The following is a 23,949-nucleotide window of genomic DNA, read 5'->3' on the forward strand; positions in this document are numbered from 1 at the left end:
CATTGTTTGCAGGAGTTCCCTGAGATCCAAAAGTTATTTTCAGGGTTCCTCCAGGGTACAGAGGTTGAGAAAGGCTGCTCTAGAACTACTGCTTTGCATGCACATGCCTGTTTTCCAGTACTCAAGCTTGTAACAGGTTGTCCTTTAGGAAATATTTACAATCACCAATAGTCTTTAAAGACCCACTATAGGAAAAGTAAAAATGCTATCTCGGCATATATGTGGAAATACCACATTCTCTGTGAGACTGCTTTTAGACACATACACCCTTCCATTTTGGTCTCCCCCTCCATTCAGTGGGAGGGTGAGTAGTAGCTATGCTATGACCCTTCCCAGAAGGAAGTGTAAGTACAAGACAGAATGACAGTCCATGCCACACTTCTTATTATAGAACAGAATGAGAAAAGGATAATTGGGAGCTTGGCAACACCCCTTCAGGAAACAGACCAGTGTGAGAAGCAAGAGGCAAATGGCCATAGAACATAGTTAGTATGTAGATAGTTTGCTGAAGGAAGACATCCGTCCACCAAGTCCAGCCAGAGGACCATGCTTTTCCTTTTTTTGTCTATAGGTGTGAACGTTGCTGTCACAAGAAAACATGAATCTGTGTTATACCATATCTTGTGTCTTAGGAGAAGAATTCTTCACCTACCTTGTGTTGTAGTCCTTGAGAAAAAGCAAGTCACCACCCCACCTCTTTTTAAATGATTAGTTATTTTATATTTGTGGTGCTTCCTTTCATTGATATTTAACAGCATTGGCAGTAAGTCGAGTACTTCTGGCCCTGTCAACGCTTCACTGGAGCTGAGTGTGGATGGGCTTGTTATCCATATCTGATTTGTGATTGGTTGTCTCTCAGATCTAATTTTGTGACACCATGAGCTGTCTTGGTATTTACTAATTTTGTGAGTATGCAGTTTTACAGTTTTTATATTTCCATTCTAGTGATAAGTGTCTCTCTGTCTTTCTTTTAGAGTTTACTCAAGGTTATACTTTATTAATCTGTGTTAGGTCTCCTGTTGTTAGCTTAGATAGTCAACTGCACAGTTTCATCCCTAACTTTCATTTGGTCTTTATGGAAAGGATTTAGAAGGCATTACTAAACATCTACTGCACATCTCATTCATTATAACAGATCTGAGCCAGAACAAAACGCTTAGCCATTCTGACAAACTGGTTCTCAGCTACAAACTGGCTAATCCTTGTTTCTTCAGAAATTGCAACTGCTTGATTTCTACTTACTTTCATTAATGTTTGCCAGAAATAGAACCAGAAATAGAAGCTCATATCTCCCCTCTGCAGGGCTGCTCCTCGGTCATTGTGCGTTTGTCTCTCTGATTGATGTGCATATGTTTATTTTTCTTTTTTTTCACCACTAGACGCTCCTCCAAGCTAGCATTTATGTTTATTGGCTTTTCAATGTCAAACAGATATATTAATGTTGATTTATTTGCCAGGCCACACATGGTTGTCACTGATCTGTGCACACAGCAGTGACCTGGTTTTGCTGCAGTCTTTTTCACTTGTAAACATTCAGCAGTAATGTGATCGTGGAAAAAGGTTGTAGCCAAAATCATTGGAGTATAACTAGTAAAGTTTATTTTCAGTGTAATTTTATTCTTTCTAGGTTGTGGTTCATTGCTGATCTCTAGATATACAGCCTCAAAGCACATTGCGAAAATGTACTTATTTGCCAGAAATGCATTGCTTGCTCGGCTGCCCCCATCATTATAGGTAGGCATATATTGCTTTGCATTTTTAATCGATTAGCTGTTGGCTTGATCAATAAAAGACATTAGTTCTATTCCAATCAGATCCATTGCCAATATTTAGAGAGAAAGTGATTACACAGTCATTAAAGCAGGATTGTCAGCCATAAAATCGAATTCCATTTACCCACTGCTCTGTGTTTATTATAGAGTCAGTTTGCATTGCAAGCATTTTTATATAATCATAAATGTGTCTGCTGTAATGAATTTTCTCTCAGTCAGCCTGGCTCCTTTCTGGTGCATTGCCAAAGAGAGGGAAGCTCGTTATCTCCACTCCAACATTCCTGCTCTTCAATGATTGGCTGAGGGCAGTTTAGTGTCACAGGAAGCTAAGAAGGGAAATACACCTCACTCCTCCACAGAAGCTGCTGAAATACAACCTATGCTGTGCTCATATGTGTTTACAAAGCAAGCTAGATATGACAGTGCCATTTCTAGGAGAAAAAAAAGAGTAAGGGAGGAAATTACATCAGGATTGGCTTCAGCCAGAGGCAGTAAAGATGGCAAATGTCTGGAACCGTTTTCTCTTGATTTACTATATCAAATGCCCTGAAATCAAAACATGAACAGTATACTTCATATGTTATGTAAGTAGAACAAGTATTTATCTACTTATATATGTGTTATTTTTTTCTGGGATAGTATGGCTTTCCCTGCTACTTTAACACCAGTCAGTCAGCTATGTTAAAAGAAATACTGAGCCTGATTTCTAGACTAAAAAGACGGAAAGTTGGAACTTAGTTACATTGGAGTTAATGCTCTAAAAGCCAGTAAGTTTACCAGTACTTATGCCACTTCATTAGCACATGTTGCACAACCAGCACAACCCACAGTGCTTGGATAAAGCCGTGTGTTGCAATGGTAAAGTGTATTACCCTATCCGTGTAATTCATATTAATGCAACATCACGCACAATACTTACGTACCACAGGATGCGCTAATTGCAACACACATGCTACTCAAAAGACGTAAGTACAATAAACTTGCTATGTGCTGTCTGCACACTTCAAATTTACCGTTTTTAGGTGCATCCAGTAGTGGACTGAAGATCTGATACAATTTACAACCTGCTAACTGAAGCAATATGTGAAATTTTGATTTGACTTTTTGTGAAAAGAGAAAGATTTTTTTTTTATGAAACCTCAAAGTTTAGTGAAATGCATTGAAGTCAGAGGAGAAGGTGAAATTACAGTGGTTTTGAGTTGTCTAAGGAGGTGAAATTGTCTTTTAAGAGCCTTTCCACATTAAAGAACTTTCTTACAAATATGCTGAAAATGTTCTTGTGGCAAAAATGTGAACTGACTTGCAGGTCACATGAATCGATTTTAATGAATGGAGAACATCTTTTTTAGATTCTGTTTCTTTTTTCCACTTCTGTACTGGTAACACAGTGTTATTTAAACATTTTCTTTTTGATCTATCATATTCTGAAGTGTATTTTAAGGCCATATTTAGTATATACATCTGGTCTATATGTATATACTGAATAAACAGTATTTAGGGAATACATTTCTTAAATCATTATGCAGATACTAAAAGATGAAGTAGAACAAAAGTGGGAAAGAGACACAACAGACATAAAGCAAAGAAGAGAAAAAAACATGAAAGATTGAGACTTAGTCCACACTAGGTCCGGAAACATATCCGTGGCTCAGTTTTTCAGCCCTGATTAAAAATGGAACCCCAGATACTAATGTTAAAAATAGCAGCCGTCTTCACTCAAGAAAAAAACGGATCCATCTGTGTATGTAGGGATCCGTTTTCAAAACCTGAACGGAAGGTCCGAATCTGCTGCATTTTCACGCAACGGATCAGGACCCTGATACACGCAGGGGTAGTGGCAGGCAATGGGAAAACGGATTTACCTCTACACAGGAACATTTTGACACAGAAACGGATCCGCCATGCTGGAGGGTGATAGCTAGCAGGATAGGGGTGGCAGCGGTTGGCGGGGTGGGGGGACGCCCCCACCTTACCTGGGTCCCCTATCCCCGCTACCCCTCCAGCTAGTTCAATCATTTAAAAATCCTTTAAAATCAATATAATATAGCAGGCAGCGAGCGGGGAACTTACTTCCTTGCATCCCACCGCTGCCGCGTCACTTCCTGTAATGCCGACCTCTGATGTTCATTGGATGGCATTACAGGAAGTGACGCGGCGAGCGGTGGAGCACAAGGAAGTAAGTTCCCCGCTCGCCGCCTGCTACATTTTATTGATTTTAGATGATTTTTAAATGATTTAAACTAGCTGGAGGGGGAGCGGGGAAGGGCAGAAGCAGGTGAGGGAGGGGAGAGCTGCCCCCTTCCTACCTGCTCTCCCCTTCAGCATGGCAGCCCCCCACCCACGGCACGGACTGGGGACGTTTCCACGGACTGGAAACGTCCCTGCAAAAAATACCCCATTTCTCTCAAAACGGAGAGAAAAAAAATGTTTACAAAAATGATCCGTTTTAAACGGATCCGTTCTGCAGGGGACAAGTGTGGACCTAGCCTTATGCTGCAATGTTTAATAGTCTTTGAGAATATTGTAAAGTATTGAAAAATCCAGAAATACAGACCGTAATGTGCTGTGTATGTGAAGCTGCACAAACACAATGTAAGGATTCCTCCTGTGGCGTGTTCTGTCCTTTGCGGTGGAGCCGCAAACGGACAGTTCTGGCTTGTCAGCCTGCATTCAGTTCTGCATTCGCAATGAGTCACATTGTCATTTGCGATCGCTCTGAAGTTCTGGGCAGCTCAGGATGCTGTCATCATTCCACCAATGGCTTACTACAGCTGAGCTGCAGCCAGATAGCCCTGGATTTCCTGCATGCATGTAGTTACATAGTACTGCATGCATTTGTTATGATAGTCTTTCAGCTAGCAAATGGTAATGTAACAATACAACCTGCCCTTCGTGCCTGCGACGAGCCGGGCTCTTCCGGCTTGCGTTCCACGCCGTCTCAGCCTGCGGCTGCAGGCAGAGGCGTGCGTTCCAGAGGACGCGCAGGACGTACGCGTCCAACCTATGGGAGTAGGAGGCAGATGTTCCGGAAATGACGCGACGGAACGTACGCGTCTGACGCGGCGGAAATGACGCTTGCGGAGGCCTTATAAGGATTTCCGGAACGCGGCTGCACGCCTGTTATAGTGTGTATTTTGCCGCTTGTAGGTTAGTGTTAGCTTGCTCCAGTGTTTACTTGTGTACTCAGCTAGCGTCTGGTTCCTGAGTCTCAGTGTGGCTCTTGGCTAGTTCAGCCTTGGCTCTGGCTGCTGTGACTCAGTCCCAGTCCTGATCCGCATATCTGATACCAGTGTTTGACCCGGCTCGTATAAAGACCACTCTCTGTCTTGTCCCTTGTACCGCAGCCATCTGATACCAGTGTTTGACCCGGCTCGTATATAGACCACTCTCTGTCTTGTCCCTTGTACCGCAGCCATCTGATACCAGTGTTTGACCCGGCTTGTATAAGACCATTCTCTGTCTCACCCTTTTGTACCTCAGCCTACTGAGACCTATACTGACCCGGCTTGTATTAGACTAACCACCTGCCCTTCCGCAGCTTAGCAGGGCAGGAGTTGGTGCCGTCTGTGACGTACGGTCGGCTGACCGTTACAGGTAATCAAGCCCGCTCAGGATTGAATGATTACCATTCAGCTGTGTGGAGATTTGCATGCTTGCATCCATTGGCTGATGCCAGCATAAAAGTCTGCCTCCCCTTTTAGACCTCGCCCGCCATAGTTTCAGCTCTGTCTAAGCTGTTACTGGGTCCTTTGATACTGTGAATAATAATTCCTTTTCTTGCTACGTTGCTGCCCCCCCAGTGGCCCCGCCGGCTCCACCACCTGTCCTACCTGTTGTACCAGTTGCACCTGTTGCAGAACCTAAACTTCCACTCCCGGAGAAGTTCTCAGGGGACCGGGGTACATTTAGCAACTTTATGAACTCTTGCATGATGTACTTCTTTGTAAGGCCGCAAGCCACGGGGACAGAAACACAGAGGGTAGCCCTGGTGATCTCGTTGCTACAGGGGGATCCACAGGCGTGGGCCTATAGCCTTCCTCAGGGGCATCCTGCTCTCGCCTCAGTGGAGGAATTCTTCCAGGCCATGGGTGTGCTGTACTCAGACCCAGATATTACCACCACCGCTTCCCACAAGATCAGGGCCCTAAAACAAGTGAAAAACACGGCGGAAGTGTACGCGTCTGAGTTCAGGAGTTAAAGATCACCTGGTCAACTACCCTCCGGCCGAGACGCTTGATGAGGCAATCACCCTCGCCATCAGGGTAGATCGCCGGATACGGCAGAGACGCTCAGAGCGGTCAGGCACGGGAAGTGTTGCACCCATGGTGGCGGGCTTGCTCAGCCCACCTATGCCCACCGAGGAACCCATGCAGATCGGAGCATCTAAGTTGTCAACTGCAGAGAAGACACGCAGACGATCCCAAGGACTATGCCTTTACTGTGGGGGTGCCGGTCACATGGTTCGCACCTGCCCCGAGAAGAAGTCGGGAAACGCCAGCGCCTAGATGAGTTGGAGGAAGTTCATCCGGGCGGGCAGGTAATTCCTCTTAAAGAGCAGCGTTTTCTTGTACCTTTTAGTCTAGCATTAGGAAGGAAAAAGGGATAACCGGGCAGGCTTTCATTGACAGCGGGGCCGCAGGGAATTTCCTTGATATATCTGTAGCCGCACAGTTAAATATTCCCTCGCTGCCTCTCCAAAGTCCCTTGCGGGTCACCGCCATCGATGACTCACCGTTAGAGTTAGCCACACCCGTGGCGAGGACCCCAGAGTTGCACCTAAAAATCGGGGCGCTGCATGCAGAGAGGATAACTTTCTTCCTGTTGAACATGCCATCTACGCTATTAGTACTCGGGTTGCCGTGGCTGAGACAACACAATCCGGTGTTGGATTGGCGTACAGGGCAACTCGTTAATTGGTCGGGGTTCTGTCACCAAAATTGCCTTTCGACACTGCCTATCCTCAGCACCCGGGTGACTTCGTCGCAGGTGCCCTGGCCCTACAGGGAATTTGCCGACGTATTCTCACCGCAGGCAGCGGAGAAGCTGCCACCACACCGCCCCTACGACTGCCCGATAGATCTCTTGCCGGGTACCATGCCTCCTCGGGGTCATTTGTACAGTCTTTCGGGCCCTGAGCGCTCAGCAATGCGGGAGTATATCCAGGAGAACCTTGAGAAGGGGTTCATCTGGCCCTCTAGTTCTCCGGCCGGGGCGGGATTCTTCTTCGTAGAGAAGAAGGATGGCGGGCTCAGACCCTGTATCGATTATAGGGGGCTGAACACTATCACCATAAAAAAACGCTATCCACTCCCGCTGATAGAGGATCTCTTTGGACAGGTGGCCGGGGCCCGGGTGTTCACCAAATTAGATCTGTGAGGGGCGTACAACCTCATTCGTATGCGGCAGGGGGACGAATGGAAGACTGCGTTTAATACTCACGACGGGCATTATGAGTATTTGGTGATGCCGTTCGGGCTCTGTAACGCCCCCGCAGTCTTCCAGGAGTTTGTGAACGACATTTTTCGAGACTTCCTTGGGAAGTTCATCATCGTCTATTTAGATGATATTCTCATCTACTCCCCGACCGTCGCAGAACATCGACACCATGTCCGCAGGGTGCTGCAGAAACTGAGGGAAAATCGCTTGTACGCCAAGCTTGAGAAATGTATTTTTGAGACCAACCAGGTACCATTTCTGGGGTACGTGGTATCAGACTCTGGGCTGACCATGGATGCAGCAAAGGTGTCCGCAATTCTCAACTGGCCACAACCCGGCAATCTCAAGGCCCTCCAGAGGTTCTTGGGATTTGCCAACTACTATAGGAGGTTTATCCAGGGATACTCGTTGAAGGTGGCACCTTTGACCGATCTGACTAAGAAGGGAGCCGATCCCAGTCAGTGGTCACCCCAAGCTCAGTTGGCCTTCAAGAACCTAAAGGAAGCCTTTTGCTCCGCACCCATTCTCACGCATCCAGATGTCACTCGTCCCTTTATTGTGGAGGTGGATGCCTCTGAGATTGGAGTGGGAGCGGTCCTCTCCCAGTACTCGGGGAGCCCTGAAAAATTACATCCCTGTGCGTATCTGTCCAAGAGATTTTCCCCGGTGGAGCGGAACTACGATATCGGGAACAGGGAGCTATTAGGAATTAAGTGGGCATTCGAGGAGTGGAGGCAATGGCTAGAGGGGGCTACCCACCCAGTCACCGTGTACACAGATCATAAGAATCTGGAGTACATCGAGTCCGCCAAGAGGTTGACCCCCAGACAGGCTAGGTGGGCACTGTTTTTCTCCCGGTTTCGTTTCACCATCACATACAAGCCAGGCCCAAAGAATGTGAAGGCAGACGCTTTGTCACGAGCGTTTAGGCCCAGTTCAGCCGAAACCCGGGTTCCCGAACCGATAGTGCCCCCGCAATGTGTTGTTGCTACTTTGTCCACCTCAGTGCCAGACACAGACTTAATGAACATTCTTTCTTCCTGTCAAGGTGAGGCTCCGTTGGGAAAACCTGCCGGGCGGATGTACGTTCCACCCCAGTGGAGGCTCAAGGTCCTACAACAGTTCCATGAAGATAAAGCAGCAGGTCACCCGGGAGAAAGCAAGACCAGGGAGCTGCTGTCGAGTTGGGTATGGTGGCCATCATTGACTCGGGATTGTAAGGCGTATGTGAGGGAGTGTGCCATTTGTGCCCGCAGTAAAGTCTCCCGGACTGCGCCCAGTGGGCTGTTACGGTCTCTACCTATTCCATCTCGACCCTGGTCTGAAATATCCATGGATTTTATTGTGGACCTTCCTGCCTCCAATGGGTATACCGTTGTTTGGGTCACTGTAGACCGTTTTAGCAAGATGACTCATCTTGTTCCTTTGATTAAATTACCTTCAGCAAAAGAATTGGCTGAGCTTTTTATTTCTCATGTGTTCAGGCTTCATGGGGTGCCAGAAAGAATTGTCTCCGACAGGGGAGTTCAATTTGTCTCTCGGTTCTGGCGAGCCTTTTGCTCTCGGCTGGGGATTACCTTGTCCTTTTCATCAGGATTTCACCCCGAAACCAATGGCCAGACCGAGAGAATAAATCAGTCGGTAGAACAGTACTTGCGGTGCTATGTAGCCAGCAACCAGGAGGAATGGGCGGCATACCTCCCGTTTGCAGAATTTGCCCTGAACAACCAAGTGGGTTCTTCAACGGGCATGTCTCCATTTCAGGTGGTTACCGGACTGAGCCCCAAGTTTTCTCCACTTTCAGGGATTCCTTCGAATCTTCCCGCCGTTGAGAATTGGGTCACCCATATGGCGGAAATATGGAAACAGGTTCGGGTGAGCTTGGGCAAGGCTGTAGACAAACAGAAACGCGCCTTTGACAAGCGTCGGTCACGGGAACCGGACTTGTCTCCGGGGGATCTAGTTTGGGTGTCCACCAAGAACATCCCATTGCGGCAACCCACGCCCAAGTTAGGTCCACGATTTATCGGACCGTTCCCTATCATCAGGAAATTGAATGAAGTGGCCTATAAGGTTAAATTACCTGACTCCCTCAGAGTCGGGAATTCTTTTCACGTGTCCTTACTGAAACCAGCAAAAGGGTCTCAGACCACCACGTCCCCGCCACCTCCCGTGTCAGTGTTAGGGGAGACAGAGTACGAGGTGGAGAGAATTTTGGACTCAAGAAGGGTTAGAAACTCGTTGCAGTACCTGATCGACTGGGAGGGGTACGGACCGGAAGAGAGGTGCTGGATTCCGGCGAGGCAGGTACATGCCCAAGAATTGGCGCGGGAATTTCATGCCAATTTCCCCAAAAAACCAGGGGTCGAGTGCCCGGAGGACACTTCTCAGGGGGGGGGGGGGTAGTGTAACAATACAACCTGCCCTTCGTGCCTGCGACGAGCCGGGCTCTTCCGGCTTGCGTTCCACGCCGTCTCAGCCTGCGGCTGCAGGCAGAGGCGTGCGTTCCAGAGGACGCGCAGGACGTACGCGTCCAACCTATGGGAGTAGGCGGCAGATGTTCCGGAAATGACGCGACGGAACGTACGCGTCTGACGCGGCGGAAATTACGCTTGCGGAGGCCTTATAAGGATTTCCGGAACGCGGCTGCACGCCTGTTATAGCGTGTATTTTGCCGCTTGTAGGTTAGTGTTAGCTTGCTCCAGTGTTTACTTGTGTACTCAGCTAGCGTCTGGTTCCTGAGTCTCAGTGTGGCTCTTGGCTAGTTCAGCCTTGGCTCTGGCTGCTGTGACTCAGTCCCAGTCCTGATCCGCATATCTGATACCAGTGTTTGACCCGGCTCATATAAAGACCACTCTCTGTCTTGTCCCTTGTACCGCAGCCATCTGATACCAGTGTTTGACCCGGCTCGTATATAGACCACTCTCTGTCTTGTCCCTTGTACTGCAGCCATCTGATACCAGTGTTTGACCCGGCTTGTATAAGACCATTCTCTGTCTCACCCTTTTGTACCTCAGCCTACTGAGACCTATACTGACCCGGCTTGTATTAGACTAACCACCTGCCCTTCCGCAGCTTAGCAGGGCAGGAGTTGGTGCCGTCTGTGACGTACGGTCGACTGACCGTTACAGGTAATCAAGCCCGCTCAGGATTGAATGATTACCATTCAGCTGTGTGGAGATTTTCATGCTTGCATCCATTGGCTGATGCCAGCATAAAAGTCTGCCTCCCCTTTTAGACCTCGCCCGCCATAGTTTCAGCTCTGTCTAAGCTGTTACTGGGTCCTTTGATACTGTGAATAATATTTCCTTTTCTTGCTACTTTGTAGTTTAGTTATACTGTGGAGCTACGATTATATATTTCCCACGGGGACATATATACGTACTCCTTCTAGTGCAGAGCTTTTGTATTGCTTGTATTGCCTAGCTTAGTTCGCTGTATTGCTCCAGATCTAGCTAGTCTCCCTTGCTTATGTTATATATTGGTTCATCGCCAATATATACATATTCTAGTCAGCGCTTGTTACTTTCCTTTTGTTAGTCTGCTTGCTCTGCTTCTATGGACATGACTGTGAGCTGCGGTTGCTACTAGTTACGCTCCAATCTATAGTCCTGTCTTGTATCTGTCTGAATGCTTGCTATCGCAAGAGCAGAGCAACATCGCAGTGCGCTGCCATTACGTCTTATTTGTAGCGATATCAGAAGCCCAGAGCTGCAGTTGCTCTGGGCAGCCTGTGTAGCCTCTTCCATTATCCAGTTCTTAGCCTTGTTGTGCTGGGTGGTCAGAAAGTATGACCCCCCAGCATTACACACAAATATACCATACTGAAAAGTAAAGTTAAAGTGGATGTGAACTCTTGCACAGCACACAGTGAAAAGTCTTTATTGCATAAAAAGTTGCTGAGGAAATTAAAATCTCTGTTTCCTGTGTTTGTTTAGCCAGATTAAACTGTTTTATCAGCAGCTGTGAATAGGCTGCAGGAGACCTCTGCCTAGGCAGCTCTCATATATTAAAGAGACTCAGAGTCAAAGAATACTAAAGCTCTGATACTTACTCGGGGCTTTCTCTCACCCCATACACACGTCTAAGTCGCACGCCATCCTCCCGCGGTCTGCTGTTCAGCCACGGTGAGCTACGTTACCAGGCTTAGTCGATGCCAGTCAGGGTCTACTGACCTCCCACGCATGCAAAGTAGACCCGGACTGACGTCACTGAGCCAGTTACCAGGGCTCACCGCGGCTGAACGGAATACTGCGGGAGGACAGTGTGGGACTTAGATGTGTTTATGGGGTGGGAGGAAGACCCGGTAATTATCAGAGCTTTAGTATTCTTCACCTTTGAGACTCTTTAAACACTGAGCCTGAACCCTCTCAGCGCCCTCTGCAGAAGTTAAACCAAGTTAAAGTTCAGGCTTTTAGTTAGGATTTCCATGAATTGTAATGAAGAATTTTTTTCCCCATAAAGTTTATCATGCTGTAAATTATCTTTTAGTGCACAGAGGAAGTTCTGAGTTTAATTTCACTTTAAGCACCTTCACACTCACTACAGCATTTTCCTAAAGTGTGTGAAAATACAGTCAAGAAAAATACAAGATGTGTATATTTTATTATCTGTAACTGGCTAGAAGACTTAAAGGTTTTTCTTTCAATACCCGTTTTTTGATCCACCACTTCGATTGCTGTTTGGCTTTTAGTCTTCTTTTATGTTTCTTGAAGAGTCTCTGGAGAAGGTCCGTCCTCTTTGAGCTCTTCCACTCAACTAACTTCCTGCCATCAGCTACCCTTCTATTTATAGACTCGGTTGGGGCTTGAGGTGGATGGCCATGCAGGGAGGGAGGGGGTAATGCTCTCTTTTCTGTTTTCCACAGAACATATTCAGCACCATGGTAAGCTTACTAAGCCATTGCTGCTGAACATGCAGAACATAGCCAGCAGAGCTTAGTTATTAATGCAGTGGACTCAAAGGTGAGGTAAACCTTGTGTAGTTTTACTGAGTTTTAGGCATGAAGTAACCTCCAGTGCTGCACTGCATTGGTACTGAATTAATCACAATTTCTTAAATGCTCTCCGTGGTGCTGACTGTACATGCTCAGAATTGCTGCTGGGGAAATTTGCTTTATATGAAGCTAAAATAAGCTGATGAGATAAACTATTGTATCTAGAGTCCTAGTTCTAAATGGGTCTTTCCTAGAATCCCATAGTTGTAGTTCGATTTTAAAAGAAACATGAAGCAAGAAGGATATGGAGGCTGCTGCCTTTATTTCTTTATAAGCAATGCAAATTGCCTGGCTGTCATGCTGATCACCTTTTAGCCATAGACCCCGAACCAGCCTGTAGATAAGATGTTTGATTTAAGTTTGATTTCATTTTCACATGCTTGTTTCAGGAGTGTGATTCAGACACTACTGATGCATGACTGATCAGTAGGATGTCAGGCAACTGGAATTTATAAAAGGAAATAAATATGGCAGCCTCCTGTCCTTCTTACTTCAGGTGTCCTATAGGGCTCGTTTCCACTAGTGCGGCGTGCGTCTGCGAGACACACGCCGGCACTGAGCGGGTGGGCGGGATCGCAGGCGAATCCCATCAGCTGTGCCATGCACTGCTATGGGATTCGCAGCCTCAGCTGCGAATTCTGCGGGGGGTTCCGGCCGAATAGCTACAGCAAGCGATTCCGCGGTGCCATTCTCCCCTATGGCAGAGTTTCCCCGTGCGATTCATGTGCGGGGAAACTCTGCGAAATCGCGGCGGTTTCCGCCCTAGTGGAAACGGGCCTTTAAAGGTTAAAAAATATTGACTAACTCGGGTCAATTACTACAGTTTTAAATGTTAATTCAGCCCTCATACTGACTAATCATGAACTATTTAACTTTTTTATCTGTTTCATGCACTAAGAAATGTTTCCGAACCACACAGGAGTTTTGTGACTTTGAGTCATCAGTGAAAGTTACGCTACAGGTTGACTGCAGAGAAACTGTCTTTTAGAGCCCTGAGTTCTTAACATTCAGTGATAACAAAAAAAATAAATAAAAAAAAGAACACAGGCTAGTTCTAAGTAGTATTAGGACTTTACATTTACACATGTTCATCTCATTATTATGGTTGATTCAGCAAAAACTGATACTACTGTGGTGCACCTATAGTGCACTGCAATATTACCTTCACTTCCTCCTGCAAGTTTCGCGAGTTCCATAACTAGCAATTAGGTACTCAAGTAGCCTGACGGTTGCTACGGTAACACACATTACTAACAATAAGCAACATACAAGAAAAGTACTTTTTAGCTTATTTTACGCTGGAAAAAATGTACTCCTTATGTGTATGTTTACATGTATGTTAAATTTTACCATTTTTCACGATAGCACCTTTAAGTGTGAACTAGTTTTATGATATATTTATATTCACTCTTCACTTTAGTTCCCCATTGTTATGACTGTAGTCAGGGGTCAAGTCCTGCGTGAACGCGGGTGGACGACGTCCACCTGCTTTTTTCAGAGGGCGGACGCCATCCACCCTGGCATGGAGGGGAGCAGCACAGTGAAAGGAGAGCTGTGGGCAGTGGTGGAGAAGGGGAGACATCTCCCTCCCTCCTTCCCTCACCTTAGGGCTCTCCATCACTCGCTCTCCCTCCAGAACTAATGTGCGGCGGCTGGCAGTGGACTTACCTCTTCCTCGATCCAAGTGCTGGGTAAGATCTGCGTGCCACTGCTCTGGTCTAGACCAGACCAGACTAGTGGCAGCGGATAGCTCCCTCTTGCGCCGGAACGTGGAAGAGGTAAGTCCCGCCCGCTGCCGGCCACCCGCACATTAGTTCTGGAGGGGAGAGCGAGGGATGGAGAGCCCTAAAGTGAGGGAAGGAGGGGGGAGATGGCCCCCCTTCCCCGCTGTCCCCACAGCTCTCCTTCCACTGCGCTACTCCCCTCCTGCTGGGGGGACACCTGACTACTTATTCTGGGGACATATACCCTGCCTACATATACTGGGGACATATACCCCCGACTACATATACTGGGGACATATACCTCTGGCTAGTGGCTACATATACTGGGGAAATATACCCCTGCCTACATATACTGGGCACATATACCCCTGCCTACATATACTGGGGACATATACCCCTGCCTACATATACTGGGCACATATATACCTGCTTACATATACTGGGACATATACCCCTGCCTACCTATACTGGGGACATATACCCCTGCCTACCTATTCTGGGGACATATACCTCTGCCTACATATACTGGGGACATATACCCCTGCCTACATATACTGGGGACATATACCCCTGCCTACATATACTGGGCACATTATATACCCCTGCTTACATATACTGGGACATATACCCCTGCCTACCTATACTGGGGACATATACCCCTGCCTACCTATTCTGGGGGCATATACCTCTGCCTACATATACTGGGGACATATACCCCTGCCTACATATACTGGGCACATATATCCCTGCCTACATATACTGGGACATATACCCCTGCCTACATATACTGGGGACATATACCCCTGCCTACATATACTGGAACATATACCCGTGACTACATATACTGGGGACATATACCCCTGCCTACATATACTGGGCACATATACCCCTGACTACATATACTGGAACATATACCCCTGACTACATATACTGGAACATATACCCCTGACTACATATACTGGGGACATATACCCCTGACTACATATACTGGGCACATATACCCCTGGCTACATATACTGGGCACATATACCCCTGGCTACATATACTGGGCACATATACCCCTGCCTACATATACTGGGGACATATACCACTGCCTACATATACTGGGACATATACCCCTGACTACATATACTGGCCACATATTCCCTGACTACATATACTGGCCACATATTCCCTGACTACATATACTGGGCACATATACCCCTGGCTACATATACTGGGCACATATACCCCTGGCTACATATACTGGGCACATATACCCCTGGCTACATATACTGGGCACATATACCCCTGCCTACATATACTGGGCACTTACACCCCTGGCTACATATACTGGGACATATACCCCTGGCTACATATACTGGGACATATACCTCTGACTACATATACTGGGCACATATACCCCTGGCTACATATACTGGCCACATATACCCCTGCCTACATATACCGGGCACCTATACCTCTGGCTACATATACTGGGGACTACTAAACCCCTGACTACATATACTGGGCACATATACCCCTGGCTACATATACTAGGCAACTATACCTCTGGCTACATATACTGTGGACTACTATACTCATGGATACTTATACTGGGGACACCTGTAGACCTGGCTACCTATGCTTGGGGTATCTATTTTGGGGGAACTGCAGTCAGATTTTCTGCATTTTTGTGGAACCGCTGTTATTTATTTTGGGGAACAGCTGTAAGATTATCTGTATGCTAAGGGAACAGCTGCTGCCAGATTACGTGTATTTTGGGGAACAGCTGCCAGATTATGTGTATGCTAAGGGAACTGCTGCTGCCAGATTACTTGTATTTTGGGGAACCGCTGCCAGATTGTGTATGTTTGGGGGACCACTGCTGCCAGATTATATGTATTTTGGGTGTTACGTGTATTTTGGGTGATCCGCTGCCAGGTTTCGCGTATTTTGGGGAACTGCTTCCAAAATATGTGTACAGTATGTTGGGGGAACTGCTGCTGCCACATTGTCTATTTTGGGGAAACCACTGCCATATTATCTGTATTTTGGAGGAACTTCTATCAGATTATGTGTCTTTTTGGTGAAATGCTGTCAGATTCTACTGTATACCTACCTTCTACTGAAATATACCTAAAGCGGTCAATTTGATACCAACTTAATCTGATTTACTAACTACCTTTTACCACTGTTATCTAGTCCATTCCCCTATACACATTATGTAGTTTACACCGACCCATTCCTTGCAATCACCCCCCTACTATAACATATCACTAAACACTATGTTTGAAATACTATTCTTATTACACTAAATAATAATCCATTTGTATCTTTTTATGGCAACATTTATAGCTATGCCTCTGTCTTTTGTTTACAGTTGTTTATCCCTTGCTTATTGCCTGAAGAAGTGGGCTGTGCCCGCGAAACGTGTTGCAGCTTTGGGGTATTTTCAATAAATGTGTATATCTATATATTTACAGTCCTTGGTGTCTGCTTTAACGGAGGCGAGTCCACCACTTCCTCCCAGCAATTTTTTAAAAATTTTATGTACTTTTATCCTTCTGGCGCCTCTGTTCACCTACCAATATATTTGAGTCCACCCCAGGTGGAGGGGTGATCTACCCCCTTTCTTCCTATCTACAGAGAGCGACTTCTTAATCCTGAGTGAGGACAGGTCTAATCTCCTCACCTGCCTAATGAGTGGTTACCTAGGTGGTAACCCGTGTTTGTGAGTATTACCATCTCGCTGTTTCATTTATCCAATCAATTTTGACATACTACACCATATTGGGCTCTCGATTTCTCTTCAACTTCATTATTATTATTATTATTATTACTACTTTAATTTATTTGAAGTAAAAATGTATTTTTCAGCTCTGTACAATTAATGAAAGATTACAAGCACAAGTCAAATGATCCCAAAGACAAGACACCTCAAGCTGAAAGTCCTAAAGAAATAGATTCATGAAGTTGCGTAGAAATGGTCTAGACCAGTGTCTCTCAACTTTTTCTACCCCAGAGTACCCCTATCGCAATTCAGTTCCAGCCAAGTACCCCCCCCCCACACACACGTGTATGTGTATATACATATATATATATATATATATATATATATATATATATATATCCCCACCACAGGTATAGGTGCCCCCAGTACAGATAGATAGCCAGTTATAGGTGCCTTCCCCCAGTATAGGTACCCTCAGTATAGCTAGGTATAGGTGCCCTCAGTATAGCTAGGCATGGGTCCCCCCCCCCCCCAGTATAGCCAGGCATGGGTGCCCTCAGTTTGGCCTGGCATGGGTGCCCCAGTATAGCTAGGTATAGGTGCCCCCAGTATACCTAGGCATGGGTGCCCCCCAGTATAGCTAGGCTTGGGTGCCACCCAGTATAGCCATGCATGGGTGCCCTCAGTATGGCCTGGCATGGGTGCCCCCAGTATAGCTAGGTATAGGTGCCCCAGTATAGCTAGGTATAGATGCCCCCAGTGTAGCTAGGTATAGGTGCCCCCAGTGTAGCTAGGTATAGGTGCCCTCAGTATAGCTAGGCATGGGTCCCCCCCTCCCCCCAGTATAGCCAGGTATGGGTGCCCTCAGTTTGGCCTGGCATGGGTGCCCCAGTATAGCTAGGTATAGGTGCCCCCAGTATAACTAGGCATGGGTGCCCAGCAGTATAGCTAGGCTTGGGTGCCCCCCAGTATAGCCAGGCATGGGTGCCCTCAGTATGGCCTGGCATGGGTGCCCCCAGTATAGCTAGGTATAGGTGCCCCCAGTATAGCTAAGTATAGGTGCCCCCAGTAAAGCTAGGTATAGATGCCCCCAGTGTAGCTAGGTATAGGTGCCCCCAGTAAAGCTAGGTATAGGTGCCGCCAGTAAAGCTAGGTATAGGTGCCCCCAGTAAATCTAGGTATATGTGCCAGCAGTATAGCCAGGCATGGGTGCCCTCAGTATTACCAGGAGGGGGACGCAGCGCAAAACGGGGGAGCATGCTCACACATAGCGGCGGGGAGGGGGGTCCACTCCCCCCCCCCCCTCACCTTGGGCTCCCCTGTCAGCGCTTTCCCTTCCGACACTTATTAATTTGCGCTGCGTCCCCACCTGGCTGCGTACCCCCTGCTGTGGTCTCGCGTACCCCCTGGGGTATGCAAACTGCGTGTTGAGAAACACTGGTCTAGACTAGCATCATTTCTGACCATGCTGACCCTCCTACCGCAAATATTAGCCCTTATTTCTTTGTGGTGGATCCAATTCTGTCTATTTTTCCACTTTAGCTTTTATTACTTTCCTTTGTGCTCAGGTTTCTCAGTGTACAAGTTCATCGTACAGATTACATCCCAGAGTTCCATTCAGCAGGACTTTTGTGATGTTCAATAGTAGTCACAGTTATTGTGCTTTTTTCTGAGCTATCATGGGGTGATCTGTAACTCCCACTGGATTGTTTGAGACTTTTGTAAGTCATCCTCTAATCCTTGTATGATAAAAGATCAGCTTGTTCTGTGCTGTCACTGGTTCCTCAGTGATATAGCCAGCTTCACAAGACTGAGTAGTATTAAAGGGACAAGCCCATTGTTTTTATCTTTTTGCATTTATCACTTCTAACTAGCGTGTGTATTCCCTAAACTTGATGAAGGAGAAAAGTGAATTACATGTGTTAATTTATTTGTTTATTGCATGTTAAAGAAAAATAAAATGAAATATGCTTTCGCAAAGTAAATTTGGTACCTCAAACATGTCTTAGTCTTTCTGATACTGATACTTAGTGATATTGATGCAAAAAAAAAGTATGCTATAATGAATTGTATGTGCAGTTTGGATAATTAGTAGAACATTAGTAGCTAAGTAAAGAGTCTCATATTTTTATTTTTTTATATAGCTTTTGTCACAAACTTATCTGACGCTCCTGCCTGCGGCTCCTCTAGCATTTCCGGGCAGCGGCGGAAGCCGCTTACTTCATCCTCCTCTAGCGGCATCCCCGGCTCCCCTGTGGGTGTGAGTCAGCGCGACGATTCCGGCCGCGTCTCTGGGAGGGCGCATGCAGTTCAGAACAACCTTTATAGGCTAAGGAGGCGGGTGCGAGGTGTGTCAGCTGACGTAGGGATCAGCTGACACTGACTCCCGCAGGAGCGCTGCTGATTGGCTGGAGGTTCCGGAAGCGTGGTTTTGCATTTTACCTCGGTACTTAAGTCCTGACTTGTCAGTTGTCCAGTGTTCGTTAGGCCTCTTGCACACTGCACGCGATTCCGATTCAGATTCCGCTTTTTAATCAGTTTTTACATCCGATTCAGATTCCGATTTGCAGTGTGCAGGGAGCAAACTGCAAATCAGAATCTGAATCGGATGTAAAAACTGATAAAGCGGAATCTGAATCGGAATCGCGTGCAGTGTGCAAGAGGCCTTATAGCTATCAGTTCGCTGTGCGCTGGACCTTGCCTTTCTGCTGTGCCTAGTCAAGCTAGTATACATATATATGCAGACACTTCCGATATATATGTACTCTAGTTAGATCAGTATTGTAGATTGTATATTGTATATTCTTATGCTACTTTATCTGTGAATGACCCGTCGTGCCCCTCACTTTGTCTCTGCCTCAACCTACCTGTACTGCAGTCATCTTACACTCAGTTTTGACCTCGGCCTGTTAACGACTTTGTCTCTGCCTCAACCTACCTGTACTGCAGTCATCTGACACTCGGTTTTGACCTCGGCCTGTTAACGACTCTGTCTCTGCCTTACTCTTGGTACCCCAGTTTTTGATATGTGTATGACCTTTGGTTATCCCCGACTTCTCGATATATGTATATGTTTATGCTAAGTATCTAGTACCCAGGCATTACAGCTTTATTTTCATAACATTGCATAATCCTCTAATATTTGCAGTTTATAAACTACACTACTATTTTAACCTCCCTGGCGTTAAGCCCGAGCTGAGCTCGGGCTATGCCGCGCAGGAGGATTTCTCTGGCCCTGGTGGGGCGATTTGGCCCATTCAAACTGCTGTGCGCGCAGCCAGCACTTTGCTAGCCGCGCGCACAGCTTGATCGCTGCCGCTCTGCGGCGATCGCCCGCACGCAGCGGCGATCGCCCGTACGCAGCTGCGAAAGAGGCCCCCCCCCACCAGAGCCCTGCGCTGCCCGGACCAATGAGTTCCGGGCAGCGCTATGGGCTGGATCGGGTGCGCCTGACGTCAGGACGTCGGTTGACGTCCATGACGTCATTCCGATCGTCGCCATGGTGACAGGAGAAGCCAAACAGGGGAACGCGTTATATACGCGCTCCCCTGTTTGCTATTAGTGCCGGCGACGATCGCACTAGAGGGACACATGCGCCCTCTAGTGGTGTTTCATGTAGCTACCACTCTGGTAGCTTTACATGAAACAAAAAAAAAATTTAAAAAAAAAGATTTTTGCCCATTTGAAAAAAAAAAATTAACCGCCAGGGAGGTTAAACTATGAAACTGAGCAGATCTAATGACCCTTTGAACTTTCCTGCAGTAAAACCTTACACAAATAAGAAACAGTGAGATACAGGTTGAGGTAAGTGCTTCAGAAAACAGCACTGCAGATGACCTTAGTCGTAGAGCTCAAAGAAGCTCTATTGCATAGATAACAACTAAATTTTCTTAACTCTTCCTGTACTGGAAACAATATGAGACTCATATCTGTGCTACTAATGTTCTATTTCTTAGCTGTACTACACATCAAAATAATTATCTTATTAGTTTATTTTCACTTCAGATTCCCTTTAATATTGCTTACATATTCAAGTGTTATGCATGTATAATCAGAACAAGAAATTTGGTCAACCATTACCTTTTCAAATATAACAATTAATATACCTTTTATTGGGCACTAACAACAATTACTGTATTTAATTATAAAATGAGCGAATACTATGGACCAAACTTAGTAAGGCTCTCCAAGGATAACTGAGAATCTCCACTAATTTAAAGGACCACTATTGCAAAAATGTGTGAAATATAAAGTAAATATGTATTAGTTAAACATTAGTCCCGGAGTAAAATGCCCCATTACTTTATTTTCTTCCTATGTTACTGTCACTTATAGTAAGCAGAGGAAATGTGACAGGCCTGACAAATTTTGGACTAATCCATCTTACATGGGATTTCCAGAAATTTTTAAAAGCACTCCCTGGATGACAGTTGCTCACTAACTGCCAGAATAGTGTGCACAGGAGGAGAGTGGCTTTCCTTCACCTCTGTAAAAGTCCTTTTCAAGGAGTACTTTTGAAAAGACTGAAGAAAATCCTAAAAATGTCCCATGAGGAGATTTGCTTGACTAAAATCTTTTAAATCTGTTACTGGCTACTGTAAGTTACAGCTACATAAGAAAAAAATATCTAAAATGTGTCAAATCTGTTAGATTTGTACTAGCTACTGTAAGTTACAGCTACATTGTAAAAAAAAAACATGTATAGTGCATTTTACTCTTGGTCAAATGTACCACTAATACACAGGGATCCATTTTTTTTTACCAATTTTTGTAATAGTTGTCCTTAAAGGGACGTTGAGCAGAGCTTTAAAATGAAAATCAGCACTTATCTGGGCTTCCTCCAGCCCCCGTAGTCCCTCAGCATCCTCCTGGTCCCCTCTATGGACCCACTGGCGGTCCCATTATCCTGGCGACTTCAGCCCATCGGTGCATCTGGCTCTATCACATGCGTGTCGCCGTAAGCCTCCTGTGCATGTGCAGTTCAGTCTTTTGAGAACCACGCAGGAGGCTTACAGTGACGTGCCCATAATCGGATGGGCCGCGTATGCGCAGTTTCGCTCGACTTTGGTCAAAGTCGCCAAGGTAACAGGGCTGCCGGCCGGACAACAGAGGGGTCCCAGAGGACGATGAAGGACCTTGCAGGCTATGGAGGGCTGGAGGAAGCCTCAGGTAAGTGCCGATTTAAAAGCCCTGCTCATGGTTCCTTTAACCCTCTGGGGACCGGCTGCCTAACCCCCCTTAAGGACCAGAGTATTTTAGGTGCGAGGGGGGGGCGCGATTAGAGGGTCAGGCAGCCAGATCCCCAGTGTATATAGCTAGCCATTTGTGTCCCCAATATAGACAGGTGTTCCCCATTTTGCCAGCAGACTTTGCTCACCTCCCAGGCTCCAGTGATGAGTAGCTCTAGCCCCCTCCGCTCTGCCCGGTATCCCCGCTCGCACTGCCACTAAGTTCCAGGTTGCGGCTTGATGACGTCATCAAGCCGCGACCCGACATTCAAGACAGAGTAAGTGTGGATGCTAGCAAAAGCGGAGGGAAATGCCGATCCCTGGGGGGAACATTAGGAAGGTGAGTCCCAGTCCTCTTCATCCCCACCTACCGCCGCTGCTAACACTGATCAATACGATTGCCGCACTGATCAATACGATCGGCCAGCGATCCTAGTGTTCACGTGATCAGGAGCCAATCGCCATGGCTCCTGATCACTGAGGGGAGATGTCAGCTGTAATATGACAGCTGAATCTCCTGTTGGGTGCTCACAATCGTGTCGGGAGCGCTACAAGCAGGCAGCATAAATCCTACGCTCCATCAGGGTTAGGCAGCCACAATTGCAGTGTAGGATTTACACTACGCAGCCCCCAGAAGGTTAAAGCATGAATTACATTTCTATTTTTAAAGGTGGTAAAAATTTAGAGTATATATCAGAGTATAGTGAACATGGCAAAAAAGTTATTAAATTGTGTCATAGCAGTCCTATGTCTGATGGCGCCAAGGTGAGCTCTTGTAATGAATACAAGCTGTCTTGAATTTGTTAAAGAAAATCTTGATATGGCTGCATTTATGAAAATGTAATGACATAACCACTAAATAACATGTCTTTGATCCATAATGATCTGATATGAAAATTTTTTACGACTTAATAGCTAGCAGACAAATCCTAACCACTTAAGCAGACAACTTTAAATGATCCAGTCAAGGTTTTGCTGATCAGTTATGGTATCTCAATCAAGTCTTCCCTAACGGGATAAGGCCTCTCATGCATTTAAACATAACCTTTATTAGTCATACTAAAATATATAGGAGCAGCAACATATACGTATCAATGAGACAGTGCTGAACAATCGGTTCTTGTTAATCAAGACACATCCATTGAGTGGTGAGGATACTGGATACTATCTGGATTACAATAAATTCTTGCCTATTTCAAGTGCATCCGCTTTAGCTAGGCTGGACACTCAATTGCTCACTCAGAAGCTAACAGTAAAGTGAGGTGATGACACACATATACTTTATCTAAACATAACTTAACACGTTTCACCCTTTGTCAGAAGTGGCGAATATATACAGAGGAGAAAAAAGTGAAACAAAAACAAACAAAAAAAACACCAAAAAAATCTGTCAGCATAGCAGCCCTTGTCAGAGCTATTTTCTTCCCCTGAGTATTTAATTTGTAATTGTGCAGTTATAGTATCTACAATGAGGAACCTCAAGGACCACTGGAGATGCCAATAAACCTGCCAATAAACCAGAATGGCTTCATGAATTACATCTAAGAATTATGTTTTTCTTTACAAAGATACATTGCCTTGTTTGACTTTCTTTCTATCTACCTATCTATCTGTTTATGTATTTTCTTGCATACAATCTGTAATTATCTGCACTTTTGGGCCTGAATACTGTGTTCATTCTTCTTGCACAGGTTTCATCTGGGGTGAAATAAAAGAAATGTGGGATGGGGGATTTACTGAATATGTACACGACTGGTGGAACTTAATGGATTTTGCAATGAATTCCCTCTACCTTGCCACCATCTCCCTTAAAATAGTTGCTTATGTGAAGGTAAGAAATATTCTTTGTTTGTCCATAAAATAAATCAAAAGCAGTAAACCTCTATAAAGCTATATACTAAAATTTCCATATGAGTTCCATATTCTACGCATTCAAATGTGCTTTTCGTGTTGCAGAAAGAGCACTGGGAATTTTTTAGTCTTTTATGAAGTTCACTCTTGACCAGGCACAGAGTTGCTCTGATCAACCCAAATTTGAGTACATGCAGTCAGTTTTAGGCGTGTGAGGGTGACTGCAATT

The 23,949-nt window shown here is 45.9% G+C and overlaps 1 protein-coding gene across 2 annotated transcripts in view; it reads left to right on the top strand.

The window, feature by feature from the left end:
- TRPC5 (transient receptor potential cation channel subfamily C member 5) overlaps window positions 1-23,949 on the top strand; it is a 490,145-nt gene that overhangs the window by 384,842 nt on the left and 81,354 nt on the right. For both annotated transcript variants that reach the window (XM_068251108.1, XM_068251110.1), the window contains exon 5: window positions 23,561-23,700. In XM_068251108.1, the coding sequence (XP_068107209.1) occupies window positions 23,561-23,700 (140 nt within the window). The remainder of the gene's footprint in view (window positions 1-23,560; window positions 23,701-23,949) is intronic.

The sequence above is a fragment of the Hyperolius riggenbachi genome, chromosome 8, assembly GCF_040937935.1.
Source record: "Hyperolius riggenbachi isolate aHypRig1 chromosome 8, aHypRig1.pri, whole genome shotgun sequence".
Lineage (NCBI taxonomy): Eukaryota > Metazoa > Chordata > Amphibia > Anura > Hyperoliidae > Hyperolius > Hyperolius riggenbachi.